The sequence below is a fragment of the Enhydra lutris genome, unplaced genomic scaffold, assembly GCF_002288905.1.
Source record: "Enhydra lutris kenyoni isolate GAN:26980312 unplaced genomic scaffold, ASM228890v2 scaffoldscaffold68, whole genome shotgun sequence".
In the NCBI taxonomy this organism is placed as follows: Eukaryota; Metazoa; Chordata; class Mammalia; order Carnivora; family Mustelidae; genus Enhydra; species Enhydra lutris.
Window position 1 is genome coordinate 5,174,001 of NW_019154152.1, and position 24,246 is coordinate 5,198,246.

General features: G+C 39.1%; 1 protein-coding gene across 5 annotated transcripts in view; it reads left to right on the top strand.

Moving 5' to 3' along the window:
• LOC111159360 (DENN domain containing 5A) overlaps positions 1–24,246 on the top strand; it is a 100,900-nt gene that overhangs the window by 54,375 nt on the left and 22,279 nt on the right. For 3 of the 5 annotated variants that reach the window (XM_022521762.1, XM_022521763.1, XM_022521764.1), the window contains 6 exons: positions 3,018–3,335; positions 5,118–5,333; positions 5,838–6,072; positions 14,022–14,172; positions 14,864–14,957; positions 17,217–17,348. In XM_022521762.1, coding sequence (XP_022377470.1) covers positions 3,018–3,335; positions 5,118–5,333; positions 5,838–6,072; positions 14,022–14,172; positions 14,864–14,957; positions 17,217–17,348 — 1,146 coding nt within the window. The remainder of the gene's footprint in view (positions 1–3,017; positions 3,336–5,117; positions 5,334–5,837; positions 6,073–14,021; positions 14,173–14,863; positions 14,958–17,216; positions 17,349–24,246) is intronic. The other 2 variants (XM_022521765.1, XM_022521766.1) reach the window with 1 other exon arrangement.

Sequence of the window (24,246 nt, forward strand, 5' to 3'; positions counted from 1 at the left end):
CTTTGTGTGTGTCTGTGTGTTACCACATCTTCTTTATCCATTCATCTGTCAGTGGACATTTGGGCTTTTCCCATAGTTTGGCTCTTGTGGACATTGCTGCTGTAAACATTGGGGTACAGGTGCCCCTTTGGATCCAGAAAGTAGCGAATTTTAAAGCTATTCTTCTAATCTTTGTATCTTAGATATGGGAAAGTTCTCTTCTTTGATTGTGGAATGGTAGATGGGGTAGTTTATGCAAGTGTTTATTGAATGAATGCATGCATGGACATGTTAAAATGTGCAGTTTTAATAGATTGGAAGTTTGGGGAATAGTTATATTTAAGTAGATTTAATGTCATCCTCCCACCTCTTCTTATAGATTGAAAGACTTACTGGTACAGGGGAAAATAGAAGGATCAGTGGATCAGCAATTCGTTATACAATAGAGGTACCATCCCAAAGGTGGGACTGTTTAATAATAATGCAGCTGGAAAAATTGTTCAAAAGGGAAAAAAGTAAAAAGATCCCTACCTTCCAGCATAACAAAATCAACTTGAGATGGATTAAAAAGTTATAAACATCAAGAGCAAAAGTTTAAATCTTCTAAAGATAATATTAAGTACATTCTGACCTTTGGGTAGGGACTTCGTAAACAAGATACAGAAAGCACTATCCCTAAAATAAAAGAGATAAATTTGATTTCTTTTTAGTAAAAGGTGGAACATTTATGTGGTCTAAAGAAAAACCAGAGTATAAATATGATTTTTTAAATTAAGAGAAAGACATCTTAAAATGAAAAGATGATAAAACCTAGAAGATATATAACACGTATAACCTATGAAGAATTAGCATCAAGAATTTGTAAAAAAATTGTACAAACCAGTAAGATGATAAGCCACCCCTTAGAAAAATGGGCTAAAGACATGAACAAATATTGCACAAAAAAATGCACATTTTTTTACTAGCAACCAGAGAAGTATAAATTAAATGCACCTATTTCAGTGACAAAATTAAGAAATCTGATGATACCGAGTTTTGGTAGGATTTTGATCAGTAAATTGCTGGTAAAAATATAAATTGTTATAACCACTTTGGACACAGCTGGGCATTATCTTATAAAGTTGGACATTTGCTGAGCTTACAATATAGCAGTTCCACTCATAGGATACACCCAGGAGAAGATCTTGCACACGTGTCCCAGAAACCATGTAAAAATGTCAAAGCAGTAAATAGGAAAGAACTTACTGCCCTTTAATGGGAAAATTGATTAAATTGTGCTCTGTCCACACAGTGGAATATTATACAAGCGTGCAAATGAATATCATATAGCTACATATAAGAAAAGGGCTGAATGTTAGTAACCTTATGTTGAGTGAAGAAAAGTAGTACCACAACACTGCTTATGGAATAGTAATCCTTTCATAAATTTAAAAAACAAGCTGACATTTAAAGGCATTTATATGTGATAAATTGTCTAACAAAGGGCAAAAAGATAATAAATAGAGAATTCTGGATCGTGGTTACCTGGGGTTGGGAATGTATAGGTTGGAGGATGAGATTGGGGAGGAGCATATAGGTAGATAAAGTATTGGTAATGTTCTAGTTTTTGGATTGCCCAGAAGAAAATGTCTTGAAGATTGTCCTCAGAAAGTTTTCAGTTTATATTCCTAGTAACAGTGTATGAGATGTTTGTTTTCTAGTAATTTGGCTAGCATTGGACTTTATAAATCTTGTAGATCTTTGCCAACCCGGTAGGTGAAAATATTTTGTCTATATTTCTTGTATTATTTAGCAGAATTGAACAACTCTGTGTGTGTGTGTGTGTGTGTGTGTGTGCGCGCGCGCGTGTCTGTGGTTCTCAGACTTTTTTTTTTTTTTAAATTAACGTATAATGTATTACTTGTTTCAGGGATACAGGTCTGTGATTCATCAGTCTTATTTAATGCCCAGTTCTCATTACAACACATAACCTTCACAGTGTCCGTCACCCAGTTACCCCGTGCCCTCACCCCTCCCCCTCCAGCAACCCTCAGTTTGTTTCCCAAGATTAAGAGTCTCTTATGGTTTGTATCCCTCTCTGGTTTTATCTTGAAACAGAAGCACTATTAAGCATTTAATAATGCACTGCAGTGAAGGAAATGATAGTTGTCTTGGCTAGACAGGTTCATGGTTGTAAGATAAATATTTTTTTAAAAAGGCTTTTCTAATTTATAGCTATAAGGAAATACCAGTAGGGACAGGAGCTATAAAAGGACCTCTAAGGAGAATAATGGAGGGTTAAGAGCTTGAGCGTATGTCTGAAGTCAGGCTAGCTCAGTTCAAATCCCAGGTCTACATACTGGCTGTATGACTTTGAGTAAGTTACTTAACTTCTTTGTAACAGTTTTGTCTGTAAAGTACGGATAGATAGATATTGCTAAGTTGTTCTTTGTTAATCCATATTACCTACCTCACCAGCAGTGTATGAGAGTTCTGTCTCTGTATCCTCTTAGAAGCAACCTCAAAGCCAGAACAAAGCACAGAAATAATTAAGACCAGCCACCAAATCTAACAAATTAGGACTAAGGCTCGGAAGGGATAATGGTATGCTCAGGGTCATATAGGGAGATAGTGCTGGAGTCAGATCTGGAATCTAGACTTTCTGATTCACTCCTGGTGTTCTCTTTACTACTATAAGAATTCATGAATGCAACAAACATTTTATGGGCATTTGTTATATGTGTGACTTTTGTGCTAGGTGCTCAATATTATGTCATCACAGAATCCTTAGCACTCTCTAAGATAAGTGTTTTTATCTCTTTCTTTCCATTTTATAACTGCGGAGACCAAATCAGAAAGGTTAAGGAACTTACTCTAGAAACTGGCAGGGGAAGATTGGAACTCAAGTCAGTTTCTCTCCTGAGCCCCATCTTCTTTATACCTTATCCCATACATGCCAGTATCAGATATTTCCTCTTCTCTGTCTTGTTCATTATCCTTTCTAAACCTCCTTCATCGTGCTCTTGAGTCGTTTACACTCATCTTGTTTCGACTGCCAGGCTAACCTCTGCTTTGTGGACATTGACAACCACTTCATTGAGCTGCCAGAGGACCTGCCTCAGTTTCCCAACAAGTTGGAGTTTGTCCAGGAAGTCTCTGAGATTCTCATGGCATTTGGCATTCCCCCCGAAGGAAACCTTCATTGCAGCGAGAGTGCCTCCAAGCTAAAGAGGCTCCGGGCCTCTGAGCTTGTCTCTGACAAGAGGAATGGGAACATTGCAGGCTCCCCTTTGCAGTCCTATGAGCTCCTCAAGGAGAATGAAACTATTGCCCGCCTGCAGGCCTTGGTCAAGAGGACTGGGGTGAGCCTGGAAAAGGTAAGATGCTGTATGTGAGTTTGTGACAGGTTTGGTCTGTACTAGGGGGCTGCCCTGGTGAAATATAGTATGAGATAAAAAAGCACCTAGTTCAGGGAAAGGCTTATTTGTGAGCAGTGGAAGAATGCTTTTGGATGGAAGACTCCGGATTCAGCTCTGGCAAACATTATCTTAGGAAATGCTGTTTAAATCTGAATTTGGATAGCTTCTCAACTGGGCATCGAGGAGAACCTGCTGTCATTTTTTGTGAACACTGTAGCAGAGTGACTTGGAGGGAGGACAGTGGTAATCTTTGTATTCAGACCTTTTCCAAATCCATTGCCCTGTCAGTTTCACAGCAATCTATGGCAAGCAGAGCAGGTATTCTTAACACTGTTTTATAGATCAAGAAACCAAGGCTTAGAGAGCCCACGGTTAAATGTCTGGTAATTGACTGAGCAGAGGCTAGATCCTGGTCCTCCTGAATGCTAGTCCTTTGCTTTTTCCAGGCTGAAGTTTCCGACTTTGATGAGACTATCAGCTTTCTGTAGTTTTTTGGGTTTTTTTTTTTTTTTTTTTTTAGCTTTCTGTAGTTTTTTACCCATCTATTCACCCTCCCCGATTCTCACTGTTATTTTTGCAAATTACATATAAGCAGAATGGGCCAATGTAATCATTTTGTTGGGCTATTTTTTTTTTTTTTTTTGGCAAAATGTGAAACATTTCATTTTCCTGTTCTATTTAGTTAGTAAAGCAGATTTTTTAAAAAGGATTTTATTTATTTATTTGACAGAGAGAGATCACAAGTAGGCAGAGAGAGGGGGAAGCAGGCTCCCTGCTGAGCAGAGAGCCCGATGTGGGTCTCCATCCGATGTGGGGCTCCATCCCGGGACGCTGGGATCATGACCTGGGCTGAAAGCTGTGGCTTAACCCAATGAGCCAGACACCCTAGCAAAGCAGATATTTTTTAAAAATCATGGCTAAAGAGGAGCAGAGAAATATTTAGAGAGGTTAAAACAGACACAGTAAGGAGAAATTCTTAGGCAGAAAGATAAGAACAGTGATGTGGGGGAGAAAATCAAAGAGATCAAGGGAGAGCCAGAGTCTGACTTTGTTGCTTTGCATTATCATTTTCTCATTGACTTTCCAGATTTCCTCCTTTCGAGGATCCTTGAGATAAGTGGCAGCCCTTCCTCTATTCCTGGATCTCTGCCCATAATGATCTTATCTCTATTATCATTGAGTTCCTGGGTACCTGCAAGTGCCAACACCCTCATTTTGCCCATAATGATCTTATCTCTATTATCATTGAGTTCCTGGGTACCTGCAAGTGCCAACACCCTCATTTTTCTCTTCTGCATGTCAGAATTCCTCTCTCCCTTCGTCCTTCTCTCCCCACGTCCTCCCCTCCCCTTCTTTGCCTCCCCTCGCCTCCCCTCTCCTCTCCTCTCCTCTCCTCTCCTCTCCTCTTCTCCCCTCCCCTCCCCTTCTTTTCCTCTCCTCTCCTCCCCTCCCCTTCTTTTCTTCTCCTCCCCTCCCCTCCTCTCCCCTCCTCTTCTCTCCCCTTCCTACCCCTCCCCTCTCCTCATTCTTTTCCTTTTGTTTCTTTACTCCATTTGCTGTGAACCACCATTGCAGGGTGGGGGAGTAGGGCAGGTGTGGAGGGAGTTAGGAGGGAAATAAGGGGTGGTAGGGGACAGATGAGTTGGTTTTTTGGGGATAAAGAAAAAGCTTATATTTTCAACTGTTTTTTTTTTTTTTTTTTTTTTTTTTTTTTTTTTTTTTTTTTTTTTTTTTTTGTAGCTGGAAGTGCGTGAAGACCCCAGCAGCAATAAGGATCTGAAGGTTCAGTGTGATGAGGAAGAACTCAGGATTTACCAGCTAAACATTCAGATCCGTGAAGTTTTTGCAAATCGTTTTACTCAGATGTTTGCAGACTATGAGGTGTTTGTCATTCAGCCCAGCCAGGATAAGGAGTCCTGGTTTACCAACAGGGAGCAGATGCAAAACTTTGATAAAGTGAGTAATCCTGCTAGGGAGGTGGTGAGGAATGAGAACATTGTAGACTCTCTTGAAGATTTAACTGAAGATGAATTTTCCTGCATTATATGCTGGAAACAAGTTCATAATCCTTGTGATGTGGATGGAATAGAAGATCTTGCTTTAGAACAGAGCTCTGGTTATTACTGTCAGGTGATTTACCTTGAGTCCGAGAGCTCTCTTAGGCTAAGGTGCACTTGCAGGTCGGGCATGAGAATTCTGGGATGATTGGTCACCACAGTAGGTTACCTGAGTAAGTTTGGGCTAGTGTGTCAGAGTTTCAGGACATCTGAAATTATGAGTGTTAAAAAAAAAACCAAACCATGAAGAGATTTTTCTGTTTGCTTTTCATAAAGACATAAGAAACTTCAGAGAAATATTAACCTACTGGATCCCTTGGGTGGGTTGTCTTTGCTGGTCAATGCTGATATACCAGCTTCCCTCTTCCCTATCAACGACTGTGTTTCCTTTTGGTCCTACCAGGCGTCTTTTCTGTCAGACCAGCCTGAGCCATATCTGCCCTTCCTCTCAAGATTCCTAGAGACCCAGATGTTTGCTTCTTTTATTGACAACAAAATCATGTGTCATGACGATGACGATAAAGACCCTGTACTCCGGGTGTTTGATTCCCGAGTGGACAAAATCAGGCTGTTGAATGTTCGGACACCTACTCTCCGCACATCCATGTACCAGAAGTGTACCACTGTGGATGAAGCAGGTGAGGCCTTTTTGGTGCTATACTTGCCTGTTGGATTATGTCACTAGTGTCCTTGTTCCTAAACATGCCAACTTCTTTCCCCGTTTCTGCTTTTGCATAAATTATTCCCATAGCCTTCCCATTTTTTTGCCTGGCAGACTTCTCCTTTCACATTGTGTCAGTTAGGAATGGATCCTGCTATAAGTAATCAAGAGTTTAATCACCTTTGGATTAGACGGATGGGGGTTATTTTTCTCAAATTAGTAAGAAATGCAGAATTAGTGGTTTTTGGTGTTGGCTCAGTTGCTCAGCAGTGTAATCAGCAACTGAAATTCTGTCTTTTCACCCAACTAATCCTTAACATTCTGACTTTAATATTCATACTTGTTGCCTCATGGTTACAAGAGGCTTTTTATGTTCATATTCAGGGCAAGAAGAGGGGAAGGTTGATACCAGTGGTATTTTCCCTCTTGTATCAGAAAACTAAAGCTTTCCCAGAAATTCCCAACAACTTCTGTTGTTTGGTAGACCATGACCATGTTATATGACCATCCTTAAGTGCAAGGGAGGCTGTGAAAGTAAGTATTGAACTGGTTGTAATGTTACCGTAAACAGTATCAGGGCTCTATTAGCAAGAAAGAAGGGGTGAATGAGTTATGATTAGGCATTGGACAGTATTTGTCACAAAAACTTAGCTGAAATGTTTCTTCCTCTGAGGAGCCTGCTCTGATGACCTCAGGCTGAGTCAGTGGATTCCCCCTCTGTGTTCCTGTGCTGCTTTGTTCTTGCTTCTTCTCTGTAATCTCTGCTAGTTTGAGCTGTTATTATTAGGGAACAATTTAAGAGCAGAGACTATTTACTCATTTTCTTGCCCCTAATCTTCTAGCATTGGCCTAGCATGTACAGATGTTAAAAGTTGTTCACTGCCTGCTTGAATGAAAAGACCTTTTTGTTTACAGAGGCTCTCCCTAGATCAGCTTAGCTAGAGAATAGTCTCATTTGAGGTGTCACATTAAGTAGTGTGTTCACTTCCTTGTGGGTTGTTCAGTGTCCTTGTTGGAGGCTTTTTGTATATTTTGTTCATTCATTTACTAAATTGTATAGTAACTGTTCATGCTCAACATATGGTAAGTGTTCAACAAATTTTTACTGGGTGAATGAATGTGCCAGGCATTTTTCTAGGTTTTGAAGATGAAACTGGTGACAATTTTTTTTTTTTTTTTAGATTTTATTTATTAGAGAGCGAGAGAATGAGTGTGTGTGTGCTTGTACATGAGTGTGAGGAAGAGGAGAGGGGGAGAGAAAGGGAGGAGGATAGAATCACAAGCAGTTTCTGCACTGAGCACAGGGCCCAATGTGGACCTCAGTCTCACAACCCTGAGATTATGACCGGAGCTGAAGTCAAGAGTCGGTCGTTTAACCGACTGAGCCACCCAGGCACCCCAAAACTGGTGACAATTTGGACAAAGTCCTAGCTTTGTCAAACTTACGTTCTCTAGCCTTCTCTCTTTACCCTTCAACTCTTGTTCCAGGCTTTTCATTAAGATGACAGTCCTCTTGGCTAAGGCTTGAGGGCATGTTGCCGATGCAAGTGGCTTAGTTTGACCTAGTTATGCTTGCCTCCTGGAACACATCAGGCTTTGTATTCCTGAACCCTGCCTAAAACGTTGGTCCTGGGAAGTTTGATGGAGATTTTTTTAAAGAGTGTCAGTTTAGAGAAACATCCCCCAAGCCGTCAGTTTAAATCAGGACTTCCCAGTCTTTTCATGTTGTGTTACACTTGAAAATGATAAATTGGTATTTGATTCACTGAAATAAAGGGAGGAGTTTGTGTATAGCTAGAGGCTATAAAGTGAGAAGCTCTAGTCCCTTGAGGCCTTGCCCATCCCCGCAAGGGTTTAGGCAGTCAATTCTCAGCCCATCTGTAATCTACTTGTTGAACACCAAACACTGCAGCATACTGATTTAAATTACTCTGGTCTCAGTTGTGGCCAGAGCACATATTCTTATGGGCCTATTAGAATGTGGTGTTTGGGATATGGAAGGAGGGTCAGCTAACCCTCATTTGTGTGATTCATTTCAGAAAAATGGGTGTCACAGATTCTTCAGCGACTCTGTGCTCTGCTCTTAGGAATAATGGCAATATTTTAGGTATGCCCTAGAGAGATGTACTCCAAATATGCTAGGGCAGGGTTCTTGCCCCTGGTCTCAGATCCCCAGCTTGGAGGACTACTAGTTCAGTCACCTCACTCCATCTCATATCTCACACCTCAGCTTTTTGAAGCAATCTGATTGGAAAATGGTAAAAACGTAACAAAAAGGGTCTTCTTTTTTTGCTTAAAATTTTAATTATTTTAAAAAAATATTTATTTATTTGACAGACAGAGATCACAAGCAGGCAGAGAGGCAGGCAGAGAGAGGAGGAAGCAGGCTCCCTGCTGAGCAGAGAGCCCGATGTGGGGCTCGATCCCAGGACCCTGAGATCATGACCTGAGCCGAAGGCAGAGGCTTTAACCCACTGAGCCACCCAGGCGCCCCAAAATTTTAATTTTTAAAATTTTTAATTATTATGTTCAATTAGCTAAAAGGATCTTTTTGGAGATCTTTTAAAATGCTGCATTTAAAAGGGATCTTAATGGAAATCAATTCTATTTACCTGCTAACTTTATAGATAAAGGTGTTCCTTTGATTCACCATTGTATCTGCAGGGCCTGGAATAGCACCTGCCACGTTTTGGACACTGAATAAGTTCTGTTGATTGAGAGTAAGGGTGGGAAGAAGTGAGGGAGGCCCAGAGAGAGAATGCAACTTGACCTAGGATAACATCAAGGCCCAAAGGTTGAGATGTTTTTATGTGACTCTAGGAAATGCCGGAAGAGTTACCAGCTTTTTTTGTTTGTTCTCTTTACATTTTTTTTCCTTAATTGTCTGACTTAGCACATGATTCACACCAACTTAGAGGTGCTACAAAAATGAGGGTTGGAGGTGTGGTGAGAAGGTGCACATGAGCTCGTTCCTTCTCCCAGCCTGCAGGCAGGCTCCCACAGATGGGTTCAGGGTATGAACCTGTTAGAGCTCACAGTGGTCGCAAGTGGGGACCTGCCTTATTCTTTAAAATTTTTGAAGTTGAGGGGCAGCTGAGTGGCTCAGTTGGTTGTGTTTGGCTTTGGCTCAGGTCATGATCTCAGGATCCTGGGATCAAGCACCGAGTTGGGCTCCCTGCTTATCAGGGAGTCTGCTTGTCCTTCTCCCTCTCCCTCTGCCTTTCCTCCAGCTCGTGTGCTCTCTCTCTCTCTCTCTCTCTCTCTCTCTCTCAAATAAATAAATAAAATCTTTTTTTTTTTTTTTAAAGATTTTATTTATTTATTTGTTAGAGTGAGAGAGAGAGAAAGCACAGGCAGGCAGAGAGGCAGGCAGAGGCAGAAGGAGAAGCAGGCTCCCCGTGGAGCAAGGAGCCGGATGCGGGACTCAATCCCAGGACACTGGGATCATGACCTGAGCTGAAGGCAGCTGCTTAACCGACTGAGCCACCCAGGTGTCCCTAAATAAATAAAATCTTAAGAAAATATTTTTTGGGGATGCCTGGGTGGCTCAGTCGGTTAAGTCTCTGCCTTCTCTTCAGGTCATGATCCTGGGGTCCTGGGATCGCGTCCCGTATTGGGCTCCTTGCTCAGCCAGGAGTCTGCTTCTCCCTCTGCCTGCTGCTCCCCCTGTTTGTGCTCACTCTCTCTCTTTTACAAATAAAAAAATAAAATCTTAAAAAAATTTTTTTCTGAAGTATAAATGACATATAAGGAAAACTGCACATATTTAAAATTTTGGCATATGTATATACATTTACATCAAGGACAAGCAAATACACCCATCACCCTCAGAAGTTTTCTCATGGCCTTTTGTAATACCTCCATCCTGTCCCCTCCCCATTCTCTCCTGAAATCCTGAGGCAACCAATGCTCTGATTTCTCTTACTATAGGGTTTTCATTTTTAGAATTTTATATAAATGGAATCACACAGTATGTTTTTGTGGGGTGTGTATGTGTGTGTGTGTGTGTGTGTGTGTGCGTGTGTGTGTTTTAGTTTGGTTTCTTTTACTCTGCATAATTTGAGGTTCATTCATATTCCGTTCAATGCTGAGTAGTATTCCATTGTATGGCTATTACTGCAGTTTGTTTATTTACCTGTTGGTAGGCATTTGGGCTATGAACATTTGTTTACATGTTTTCCTTTCCCTTGCATAAATACCTAGGAGTGGAATGACTGGATCATGTGAATTTGTATGTTGACTTTTTTAAAGAAACTGACAAATTATCTTTCAAAAAAGTGGTTGGTTGTACATTTTATATTCCCATTAGCAGTTTATGAGAGTTATAGTTACTCTTTATTGTTGCCAACATTATGATCATTCTTTTCAATTTTAGCTGTTTTAATAGGTTTGTTGTGATATCTCAGTGTGGTTTTGATTTGGGTGTTCTTGATGACTGATGATGTTGAACATTTTTCCATCTGCTAATTTGCCATTTATTTATTTCATCTTTTCCAGTGAAATGTCTCTGCTCCCCCCCCCCCCTTTTTGGGGTTGTTTAATTTTTATTGAGTTTTGAAGGTTGTTTATATATTCTGGATACAAGTCCTTTATCTATGATTTGCATATATTGCCCCTACTCTGTGGCTTTTTTGTTTTCTTAACAGGGGTTTTTTAAGAACAGCATTTTAAATTTTGATGAGGCCTGATTTATCAGTTTAAAAAAAAAATGGATTAGAGGCGCCTGGGTAGCTCAGTGGATTAAGCCTCTGCCTTTGGCTCAGGTCATGATCTCAGGGTCCTGGGATCCAGCCCTGCGTTGGGCTCTCTGCTCGGTGGGGAGCCTGATTCCCCCTCTCCCTGCCTCTCTGCCTATTTGTGATCTCTCTCTCTCTGTCAAATAAATAAAATCTTTTAAAAAAATGGATCAAATATTTTTTAAAAAATGGGGTGCCTAGCTGGCTCAGTTGATAAACCATGAGGCTCTTGATCTCAGTGTTGTGAGTTTGAGCCTCATGTTGGATGGAGAGATTGCTTAAAGATAAAATCCTAGGGAAAAAAATGGATTATACTTTCGGTATTATATGTAAGAAAGTTTTGTTTAACCAAGGTCACAGATTTTTTTTTCTCCATATTTCTTTTTAGAAGTTTTATATTTTCAGGCTTTATATTTGGGTCTATGATCCATTTCAAGTTAAATTTTATATATAGTATAAGCTAAGGCTCCAAGTTCATTTCTTCCATGTGGATATCCACTTGTTACAGCATCATATGTTGAAAAGTCTATTCTTTCTCCAGTGAATTGCCTTCTAACCTTTGTCAAAATATCCATGATTTATATACATGTCAGTCTATTTCTAGATTCTCTGTTCAGTTTCATTAATCTTTTAGTCTACATTCATATCAGTACCACTGTCTGGATTACTGCAACTTTATATGAAATCTTGAAGTCAGGTAATGTTAGTCCTTTGACTTCATTCACAGTTGCTTTGACTATTCTGGGTTCTTTGTATTTCATATATATATGGATTCAGCTTACCACTTTTCACAAATAACCTTCTGAGATTTTGATTGAAATTGCCTTGAATTTGTAGATCAATTTACGGGGATTTGACACATTAATGTTACTGAATTTTCTGTTCTGTGGACATGGCATATCCATTCATTTAGGTCGTCTTTAGTTTCTCTCGGCATTGTTATGTAATTTTCACTGTGCAAGTTTTGCATATCCTTTGTCAGATTTATCTTTTAAGTATTTTATAGTTTTTGGTGTTATAAATGATATTTTAAAATTTTAATTTCTGATTGTTAATATTAATATTGCTAATATATAGAAATATGAGTTCTGCATATTGGTATGTGTCCTTCAACCATACTGTACTTATTTCTAGTAGTTTTTTGTACATTCTAACAGATTTTCTACATAGATAATCATCTTACCTGCTAATAATGATAGTTTTACTTTTTCCTTTTCAGTCCAGATGTCTTTTATTTCTTTATCTTGCCATATTGCACTGGCTAGAACCTTTACTGCAGTGTCAAAAAGTCATGGTGATAGTGGACATTGTTGAGTTATTCCTGATTGTAGGGGAAAGCATTCACCATTAAGTATGATGTTAGCCATAGGTTTAAAAAAAAGAGGGATATCTTTTTTTTTTTTAAGATTTATTTATTTATTTTGAGAGAGCAAGCAAGCAAACACATGGAGGGGGAGGGGCAGATGGATAGAGAAAGAGAATCTTGAGCAGACTCCCCACTGAGTATGGAGTCTGACATGGGGCTCAGTCTTGATTCACTGAGATCAGTGACCTCAACCAAAATCAAGAGTTGGATGCTAAACCAGCTGAGCCATCCAGGTGCCTCTCAGTGGATATCTTTTACTAGATGGATATTTGTTTCTGTTACTAGTTAGCTTAGAGTTTTTGTCAGAGGGGATGTTGCTTTTTCTGCCTCTGTTGAGGTAATTATATGGTTATTAGATGTAGTTTTTTAATTTGGTGAATGACATTCATTGATTTTTTTTTTTTTTAAGATTTTTATCCATTTATTTGACAGAGAGAGAGATCACAAGCAGGCAGGGAGGCAGGCAGAGAGAGGGGAAGCAGATTCCCTGCCGAGCAGAGAGCCCAATGCAGGACTTGATCTCAGGACCCTGAGACTATGACCTGAGCCGAAGGCAGAGGCCCAACCCACTGAGCCACCCAGGCGCCCCCATTCATTGATTTTTGAGTGTGTGAATCAACTTGCATTCCTGAAATAAACTGTTTTGGGGCATGATGTATTATCCTTTTTGTATATTATTGGATTAGATTTACTAAAATTTTGTTTAGAATTTTTGCAACTGTGTTCCTGAGGGATATTGATTCATAGTTTTTTGTGTGTTTTTTTATTTGTTTCTATTTTTGTTTTTGCTTTTTTTGGTAATGTCTTGGTCTGATTTGGTATCAAGATGATAAAGGTGGCTTCAGAGAATCAGTTGACAAGTGCTTGCTCCTCTTCAGTTTCCTGGAAGAGCTTATGTAACTGGTACTATTTCTTCTTTGGATGTTTGGCAGGATTCATCAGTGAAGCCATCTGGGCCTGGAGTTTTTTGTGGGAAGATTTCAACTTATAGATTCAGGGGTCCCTTGCTGGCTCAGTCAGTATAGCAAGTGACTCTTAATCTCAAGGTTGTGAGTTCAAGCCCCACATTGGGTATGGAGCCCACTAAAAAAAAAAAAAAATTAAAAATAAACTACAGATTTAATTCTTAAAGTAGATATTGGTCTATTCATAGCTGTTTTTTCTTGAATGAGCTTTCGCAGTTTTTGTTTTTCAAGGAATCTCTTCATCTAACCTATTGTTAAATTTGTTGGCATTAAATTATTTGAATATTCCTGTATTAATATCTATAGAATCTGTAGCAATGTCACCTCATTCCTGATACTGTTAATTTGTCTCTTTTCCTTTTTGTCCTGACCAGACTTCTAAAAATTGGTTTTACTGATCTGAAAGAACCAATGTTTGGATTTTTAATTTTCTCTGTTTGCTATTTCATTGATTTTACTCTGGCCTTTATTATATCCTTTCTTGTATTTCTGGATTTAATTTCCTTGTCTTTTTCTGATTTCTTAAGGTGGAAGCTGAGGTCGTTAGTTTGAAACCTTTCTTTTCTAAAATAGGCATTTCATGCTGTAAATCTCCTTTCAAGTAATATTTTAATGACATATGCTGATATTTTGCATTTTTATCTTTATTCAGTTTCAGAATACTTTATTTCTCTTTTGACCCATGAGTTTTATGAAGAAGTGTGTTATTTAGTTTTATGATGTTATTATTGATTATTGTGGTCAGAGGAGATATTTTGTATGATTCAAATGATCTTAAATGTATTGAGACTTATTTTATGGCCTAAAATGTGGTGTATTTTCAAAAAATATTTGACTTATTTTTGTTATTCTCATTCAGAGAAAGCAATTGAACTGCGTCTGGCGAAAATTGACCATACTGCAATTCACCCCCATTTACTTGACATGAAGATTGGACAAGGGAAGTATGAGCCAGGCTTTTTCCCTAAGTTGCAGTCTGATGTACTTTCCACCGGGCCAGCCAGCAACAAGTGAGTCAACCTCAGGGATTCCCTAATCCAGCTCCCTAACCACAGATGGTGAGGGTTATCCAATATCTGGGCCTGAGCTGATAGAAGACTCCTGGAATTTTATAAAACAAGTATGGAAAAGACCCAGACTGTCAGGTTGTTCACTTGTTTGAACAAGAATAAATACAGGTGACAAAGTATAATTAATTCTTGTCTGTACTCTGCAAATTGAGATAGCTCCACATGCCTGAGGCTGCAGAAAGCCAGGCTACAGATAGACTACAATCATCTCTTGACTAAATCCCACACCATACCTAGCTAGCATTGTGTCTTCGGTAAGTGGTAGTTGAAATAATTGGAGTCTGAACTGAAAGTAGATACTTTAGCAGTGTTGCTCTTTTTTAGTTACTTTCGTAGATGGTTGTATCAAAGCTCAGTCAGAGTTGAATGTGTATAGTTTTGAGTCTGCATATGAAGTTTTTTGGTACATGTTTTAAGAGAACTATGTCTTTGTTCCCTGGGAAGTTTTTCTTACCCAGACACTGAGGTCTGAGCTCCTTTTCCTCAAGGTCTCTGAGCTATCTCAGGTGACTTTTTGGTGGTTTTCCCATGGCCGGTGTTGTTGCCTAGATGTTCAGGTTCTTTCCTGTCAGTAATTTGACCTTACTTTCTCAGTGAGATGTTCATAATTTATCTGCTTGAATTTTGTCAGGTGGACAAAAAGGAATGCTCCTGCCCAGTGGAGGCGGAAAGATAGGCAGAAGCAGCACACAGAACACCTGCGTTTAGATAATGACCAGAGAGAGGTAAGACACGTTAAGAGTGACAGTGATGCTGTGACTATTCTACACTTTCCTTCTTCCCATTTCCTTGGCCTCTGGTCTAATTCAAATGTCTTAGCAATGACCTCTCCCCATAAAGAAGGGTTAATACTAGAGTTAGTTCCTAATATCTGATACTGGGCCTTGGTTATGACAAATCGAGGATGTATGATGTTCTGCAAGTGACAGCTGGCTATTAACCATGTAGATCCTCTCCCTGAGCCATGCCCTGTTTGTCGTCCCATTAGGAATGATGTCCAGCTTAAGAAGAGAGCCTTTCACTGTCTTTCCGGTACTCAGTCATGAATGATACTCTGAGGAGTGTGATAGGAACCTCAGAAAATAAGAGTCTAAAATTTGAGAGAATTACTTTTTAAATTTGTGAGTCTTTTTGTGTGTGTAGTATGGTAGTAAAGAAGTTAATTCTGTTAGAGTGAGAAGGAAGAAAAGCTGGACTTAGGTTAATACTGTGAATATCTGAAACTCGGGAGTGGGGGGCTTTTCTTCTATTTTTTGTGTATTTTAATTTAAAACCGATAATCTTGACTTTTTTTCTTAGAGGAGCAAAAGAGAGGAATGTTATCATCAGGTCCCTGGGGATTAGGGACTACTGAATTGACCTCCTGAGTTTACCAGCAGAGTTTCTTAGCTCTACTGTAACTTGTTCCCAGTGAAGTTTATAGTTCTAAGCCTCAGGATGGAGACCCTGTCTTAGTTGCAGAGAAGTTGTGAAAATGGAGCTTCACTTTCAGAATCCCATTTCAGAAGCTTCTCTTTGAGAAAAGACCCTGTGGTTTACATTTTATATACTTAAAACCTATTAAAGCATATTGTTTTCATATATGTCTGATACCTCAGTGAATGGGAAAACAAATACCATTTTGTCTTTGCTGTTTTTTAAAGGAATAAGAATTGCAAGGTATGGTTATGAGTTTTTAACTGCTGATTTATAGAATATGATTGTGGTTAGACATTTTGTGAAGGTGGCATAAGGGATTTGGGGTATTGGTGTTATTTTAGAAGTCTCCCCTGGGTCTTCCACCTCACCTCCACATTATTTTTTCAGCAGTGGTTATTGAGCATGTTTCCTTGGTCAAATCACTGTAGTAAGCACTTTGAAATATGAAGCTGACAGGAGGGAGGCTTGTCAAGGAATACCAGTTTATTAAGGGAGCAAACTGATATACAGTTTGTAAAGCTCTTACTTTAGTAGAACAGTCTTTGAAAGGGCCATGTGAGAGGCAAGTCAGTGTTTGATCTCTGATTATCAGAGCTCAGTTCTACCTGGGGTAGTATTCAAACTTTGAAGACTGAGGAAGCCATCATCTCTCTAAGCCTTAGAAGCCTTTAAGCCTGTTACGTACATTGATGGGATTGTGAGAGACAAAGTTAAGAGCATTCAAGTAAAGGATATAGAGGGTCAAAAGCTTGATAGTTGTTGTGTGATGGAGGCTGTGGACAGAATCATTTAGAGTAAAGAGGTATAGGAGTTAGGTAACAAAATAGGAGGCAGGTAGCAGTAGTTCAGGTGAAGGAATTGAAATGTCTAACCTTAGAGGTTGGTAGGACGGGCAGACTGAGGACCAGAAGATAGAATGGACAGAATTGTACTACTGGAATAAAGTCTAGGGTGAAAATATTGGTTGCAAACTTGTGCTGCTGAGGGGATGTCATTGTGCAGTTCACTGAATTGCTGTGTGTGTGTTAAAAAAAAGCATATGGAGAATCACCAGCACAGTGTAGAAGAACAGAAAATGCAGTTGTTGTCTTAAATGTGCACTCTTATTTTCCAGGCCCTAATTTAGCAAGGCAATATACTTTATGATAGTAAGGGTAGATATTTTTGATATGGGTAGAAGAGTTAAACTCCTTGCAGTGTGGTGAGAAAATGGGTTTCTCATTAGTACTCTGAAACTTGGTTGGGTTTGTACACCGAGCTGTACATGCTGCAGCCATGTTAGCTGTGTGTTAGCCCTGTGTTCTTTACCTCTTACATCATTAAAGCAAAGGTAATTACAGTACTCATGGAATGCCTTTTATCAGAGAAAACTCATCATATTGTCTTAGTTTTTCTTTTTGCTGCAAGAGTTTCATTTTAAGCTTTCTATCTCCAGCTGTAAGCAAAAGGAGGCAATAAAAAAGTGTGGGTGATAGTAGTGCCCTCTTCAGGCTCTCATTATTACTGGTCACCTGTGGTTTGTGTGCATGGATCCAAAGAGCCTTTGATCTTTCTCTTTGCTGTAGAAGTACATCCAGGAAGCCAGGAATATGGGCAGTACCATCCGCCAACCGAAACTGTCCAACCTCTCCCCGTCAGTGATTGCTCAAACCAACTGGAAGTTTGTAGAGGGCCTGCTGAAGGAATGCCGCAACAAGGTGAGCCACGGTTGATTGTGTTTATGTGCTCTTTCCCTTGGCAGCGGGGGCGGGGTGTGTGTGTTGGGGGGACTACGTCTGGGCTCTGAGCACTCTTTCTTGGTTGTAAAAATTTTGTTAATATAATGGGAGAGTACTGATTTTAAGATCCTGCTAACTTGGAATTAGGTGTATTTGTTTTAAATAAATATACCGTTACTAGGGAGCAAGCACACTTTCCTTGATATTAACTTAATATGTATTTTTTAAAACTGAGAGATGGCTGTGCTTTTCAATTTTAGACACTTTACATTACTTAACATGAAATCCTTGTTTTGAATTGTCTTCAACAGATTAGTCTTACACACAGGAAAATGTTTTTGCCTCTCTGTTTTAATTTGATGGCAGTAATATCATTATCTAGACACACAAATTTACGGGGTGCCATTTATGTGCCAGGCCAAAGTATGTTGTTCAGTTTAAGCTTATTGTTGGGATGTTTTTCTCAATTCTACAGACAGTAATGTTTTTAAGCTTTATTGAGGTATACTTGATATGCAAAAAATTGCGCACCTGTTTTTTTTTTTTAAGTAGACTCCACACCTACTCATGATCCTGAGATCAAGACCTGAGGTGAGATCAAGAGTTGGTAACTGACTGAGCCACCCAAGTGCCCCTACACACGTTTTAATATACACATATTGACAAGTGGGACATACGCATACCCCATGACACTATCACCATAATTAAGGTGCTAAATATCTACCACTTCCAAAAATTTTCTTATGTTATTTTATGGGTTTTTTGTTTTTGTGGTAACTATAAGTAACATGAGATCTATTCTCTTAACAGATTTTAAAGTGCACAATAATATATTGTTAATAATAGGTGCTTTGTTTAAAAATAGACAGATCAGTGGAATAGAATAGAGTCCAGAAATAAACCCATGATTATTTGGTCAATTAATCTTTGACAAAGGAGGCAGGAATATGAAATGGGAAAAAGATAGTTTCTTCAACAAATGGTATTGGGAAAACTGGACGGCTACATGCAAAAGAATAAAACTAGACCACTTTCTTACACCAAACACAAAAATAAACTCAAGGATCTAAATGTGAGACCTGAAACCATAAAAATCCTAGAAGAGAGCACAGGCAATAATTTCTCTGACATCAGCCATAGCAACATGTTTTCTAGATATGTCTTTTGAGGCAAGGTAAACAAAAGCAAAAAAAAACTATTGGGACTACATCAAAATAAAAGACTTTTGCACAGCAGAGGAAATAATTAACAAAACTAAAAAAATGGGAAAAGATATTTTCAAATGACCTATCTAATAAAGGGTTAGTATCCAAAATATATAAAGAACTTATACAACTCAACACCAGTAAATGGTCAGAATTGAACAGACATTTCTCCAAAGAAGACATATAGCTGACCAACAGACACATGAAAAGATGGTCATCATCAATGAAATGCAAATCAAAACCATAATGAGATACCACCTCACACCTAGCAGAATGGCTAAAATCAAACACACAAGAAACAACAAGTGTTGCAAGGATGGTAGAGAAAAAGGACCCGTTGTGCATAGTTGGTGAGAATGCAAACTGGTGCAGCTACTGTGGAAAATAGTATGTGGGTTCCTCACAAAATTAAAAATAGGGTTGTTCTATGTTTCAGCAACTGTACTACTGGGTATTTACTCAAAGAATGCAAAAACACTAATTCAAAAAGATTATAGTAGCATTATTTACAATAGCCAAATTATGGAAGCAGCCCAAGTGTCCATCGATGGATATGTATAGGAAGATTACTCAGTCAGAATAAAGAATGAAATCTTGCTATTTGCAGCAACATGTGTGGATCTAGAGGGTATAATGCTAAGTGAAATAAGTCAGTCAGAGAAAGACAAATACCATGATTGCACTCACATGTTGAATTTAAACGAACAAAGAAAAGAGACAAACCAAAAAACAGACTCTTAACTGTAGGGAACAGATGGTTAGCAGAAGGGAGATGGGAGGGTGGATGGGTGAAATAGCTGATGGGGATTAAGAGTACACTTATCGGGCGCCTGGGTGGCTCAGTGGGTTAAAGCCTCTGCCTTCGGCTCAGGTCATGGTCCCAGGGTCCTGGGATCGAGGCCCGCATCGGGCTCTCTGCTCCGCGGGGAGCCTGCTTCCTCCTCTCTCTCTCTGACTGCCTCTCTGCCTACTTGTGATCTCTCTGTCAAATAAATAAATAAAATCTTTAAAAAAAAAAAAGAGTACACTTATCTTGATGAGCGCTGAGTAATATATGGAACTGTGGAATCACTATATTGTACACCTGAGACTAATATAACACTGTATGTTAATTACACTGGAATTAAAATAAAAAAGATAAAATTAATAATAAAAGATAAAATAAATTTTAAAAAATAAAGTGATGGGATGCCTGGGTGGCTCAGTTGGTTAAGCGTCTGCCTTTGTCTCAGGTCACGATCCCAGGGTCCTTGGATCAAGTCCCACATCAGGCTCCTTGCTTATCCGGGAGCCTGCTTCTCCCTCTGCCTGCCATTCCCCCTGCTTGTGCTCTGTCTCTTTCTCTGACAAACAAATAAAATCTTAAAAAAAAAAAAAAAGTGAGACCAATTGACATGTTTACTGCACAAGTTTAGGCAGAGTAGGCAAAGAGCTGGCTTTTAACTAACATTGTGGTTTTGTGATGAGCACTGAGTAATGTATAGAGTTGTTGAGTCACTGTTTTGTACACCTGAAACTAATGTAACTATGTTAACTATATTGGAATTAAAATAAAAATCAGTGCTATATTGACCAGCAGACCTCTAAAACTATTCGCCGTATGTACTGAAACTTCATACCTACAGAGTAACAATTCTCTATTTCCCCTCTTTCCCCTCCCCCAGTAACCACCATTGTGTTTGCTTCTGTGATTTTGACTATTTTGGGTACCTCTTACAAATGGAATTGTGCAGTATTTGTCCTTTTGTGACTAGCTTATTTCACTTAGCATAATGTTCTCTTGGTTCATCCATGTTGCTGCAGAAGGCAGGATTTCTTTCTTTCTTAGAGGCTGAATAATATTGTTTTGTATAGTAAGATTCTATTGAATATCTGTACCACATTTTGTTTACTCATTTATCTCTTGATGAACACTTGAATTGTTTCCGTGTCTTGGCTATCTTGAATAATGGGGTAATGATCATGAAGTACAGATAGCTCCTTGAGATTCTGGTTTCAGTTCTTTTGGACATATACTCAGGAGTAGGATTATTGGATTAAAATAAAACCGGTTTTTTTTTGTTTTTGTTTTTGTTTTTGTTTTTTTTTTCAGATTTATTTATGAGATAGAGAGGGAGAAGAGTGTGTGTGTGAGAAGGAGAGGGGCAAAGGGGAAGCAGACTCCCTGCTGAGTGGGAAACCCCATGTGGGGCTTGGACAGGAGATCATGACGTGAGCCAAAACCAACAGTTGGTTGTTTAACTGACGAGCCACCCAGGTGTCTCCAAAATATGGCTGTTCTTAATTTTTCATGTTTTAGTTATGAATTAATTCCTTCCTTCCTCCCTCCCTCCCTCCTTCCCTTCCTCCCTTCCTTCCGTGTGGTTTAGGAGTATAGGTGAGGGGTTCAGTGGGGTGGAGTCTGGAACCAAAGACCTAGAAAGAATTATTAAGACATCTTTGGTGCAAAATGGTGGTTTTATTGAGGCATGAGGACAGGACCTATGAGCAGAAAGAACTTCTGCCTGGTGTTGTGAGGGGTGGCTGATTATATACTGTGGGGTTGGGGGGAGGTAGGGAGAAAGGGAGGTTTCTGAAAGACAGGCCCTCGTCAGATTAAGGTTGTTTTCCCCCTCTAGCAGGGCACTAACATTAAGTTAGATGGGAGATTTCCTGGAAGAATATCACACATGTCCCACCCAGGAGTGGGGGTGGGGGGGGGTTGCAGGATGTCAGCCTGTGGTTTGTCTTCACCTTGCCTTCTGTTCCCTCATATTCCCTCCCCTCCCCCCTTCCCTCCCTTCCTTCCTTCCCTGGGCAGCAAAGCAAAGTTTATTGAGAGTACAAAGCTCCCAAAGAGGGAGGGGGCCTGAGAGGGTTGCCTATGAGTGTAATTTCTAATAAAATTATAGCCTGTCAACCAAATCAGTGTACCATAATTTTTGGGACAATTCACCTAACTTGATCTCTACTACATCCTGTTATTCATCAGTGGAAAAGAAAGATTTCCCTGCATTTTTAGTTTGTAAGTGGTGGTCAATTATAGGATGAAATCCAATATACTTTCTCTTCCAGAAGAAATCATTACAGTTACAAATTAGATGATATATCAGTACTGGTATTTTGAATTCAGGTGTTTTAAAAAACCGCTCCTATCGGCTTACTCTGAGTCATTGGTGTCATTATTTTCCACACAATATTGTCTTTTCTGCTATCAAGAACATTGGTGGTGCTGTCTTTCTTGAAAGAAGCCTTCTCTGTTGTCTCTGAGGTTTGTTTTCCAAGCTGCTAACATTCATTCTCAAGTTTTGAGATGCAAGCCCAGGCATTGACAACTTCCTTATATCCATTCTTTGGTTAACAATGATTATGAAATACATCCCAATTTCAGAGATGTTAATACACAGAATAATGTATGTATTAGAATTGAAGAAATACAGTAATAAGTCTAGCACTGCCAAATGGTGATTACCATTTGTAGAGCAACGGGAACTCTTGTACTGTTGGAAATGTAAATTAGTGTGATCACTTTGGAAAACAATGTGGCATTATCTAGTATTCTTCTGGATATTTTCCCTAGAGAACCCTTTTTTTGCAGTGTGATTCAGGAGATCTGTACAAGTAGCTTATAGCAGCATTCTTTGTAGTATCCCCAAACAGGAAACAACCCAATGCCAATCAGTAGTAGAATTAATAAGTGAATTGTAGTGTATTCATATGATGGAATGCTGTACAGTGATGGACATGGACAACAGTTGCCCCCATCAATGTGTGTGAATTTCACAAACATAAAGTTTAATGAACAAGCAAATCACAAAAGAAAACGTATAGGCAAAACTAAACCACCTCGTTTTGCAATGCAAATACAGATGATAAGCATTTCTTTGCTTCTCTGTAGTTCTATTGTGTAGGTCAGGATAGTGGTCATTTCCGGAGTGAAAAGGTAATTTAGAGAGGACACATGGGATGCTTCAAAGGTATGAATGGGCAGTGTTTTATTTCTTGGGTGATGGTTATAGTAGTGTGTGAGAGATATATATATATATATATATATATATATATACACACACACACACACACACACACACACACATATATGTATGTATATATAAAAAACATGCTTATGAGGTCTGTTTTGTATTTAAAACACTAAAAATAACAATGGAAAAAATATGTCAAAGTATTAAGAATTATTTTCTTAAAGGTGGAATTAGGGATGATTTTCTTCTTGCTCTTTAGATTTTTGTATGTCACAAATTTATAACAGAATTAAATCTTAGTTAAGGACTTGAACTCTGTATTCAGGCAGAGTTAGATTCAGAGGCCAGATCTGCTACTTTTTGGCTATGTGATTTTGGCACGTTCCTTAAGTTCTCTGACCTCAATTTCCTTATTAGTAGATTGGGAACAGTAATAATACTTTTCTCAGTTGCAGTGTTTAATACAGTGCCTGGCACATAGTTGAAATTATCGTTATACAGTGTGTTTTTTGGTTTTTGTTTTATAACAAGCATTTGAAAATTTTTACTTATAAGTAAATTATTCTGAAAACTATAGAACACTTATGAAAGAAATTGAAGACACAAGGAAATGGAAAAACATTCCATTGGATTGGAAGAACAAATATTGTTAAAATGTCTATACTTCCCAAAGCAGTCTACACACTCAATACAGTTGTGATCAAAATAACACCACCATTTTTCAGAGAGTCAGAACAAACAATCCTAAAATTTGTATGGAACCAGAAAAGACCCTCAGTAGCCAAAGTAATGTTGAAAAAGAAGAGCAAAGCGGGAGGCATAAAAAATTCCAGATTTCAAGCTGTATTACAGAGCTATAATCATCAAGACAGTATGGTACTGGCACAACAACAGACACACAGGTCAGTGGAACAGCATAGAGAGCCCAGAAATAAACCCTCAACTCTAAGGTTAACTAATCTTCAACAAAGCAGGAAAGAATATCCAGTGGAAAAAATGACAGTCCTCAACAAATGGTGTTGGGAAAACTGGACAGCAACATGCACGATCACTTTCTTACAACACACACAAAAAAAACTCCAAATGGATCAAAGATCTAAATGTGAGACAGAAAAACCATCAAAATCCTAGGGGAGAACATAGGCAGCAACCTCTTTGACCTCGGATGCAGCAGCTTCTTAATGAACACGTCACCAGAGGAAAAGGAAATAACTATTGGGACTTCATCCAGATAAAAAAGTTTCTGCACAGCAAAAGAAACAACCCACAAAAAACTAAAAGGCATCCCCTGGGATGGGAGATGATATTTGTAAGTGACATAAAATAAAGAGCTAGTATCCAAAAATCTATAAAGAACTTAATCAAACACAGCACATAAAAACCCAATAATCATTAAGAAATGGGCAGAAGGGGGCGCCTGGGTGGCTCAGTGGGTTGAAGCCTCTGCCTTCCGCTGGGTCATGATCCCAGGGTCCTGGGATCGAGCCCCGCATCAGGCTCTCTGCTCAGCAGGGAGCCTGCTTCCCTCTCTCTCTCTGCCTGCTTGTGATCTCTGTCTGTCAAATAAATAAATAAGATCTTCCAAAAAAAAAAAAAAAATAGGCAGAAGGGGCGCCTGGGTGGCTCAAGTGGGTTAAGCCTCTGACTTCAGCTCAGATCATGATCTCAGGGTCCTGGGATCGAGCCCTACATTGGGCTCTCTGCTCGGCAGGG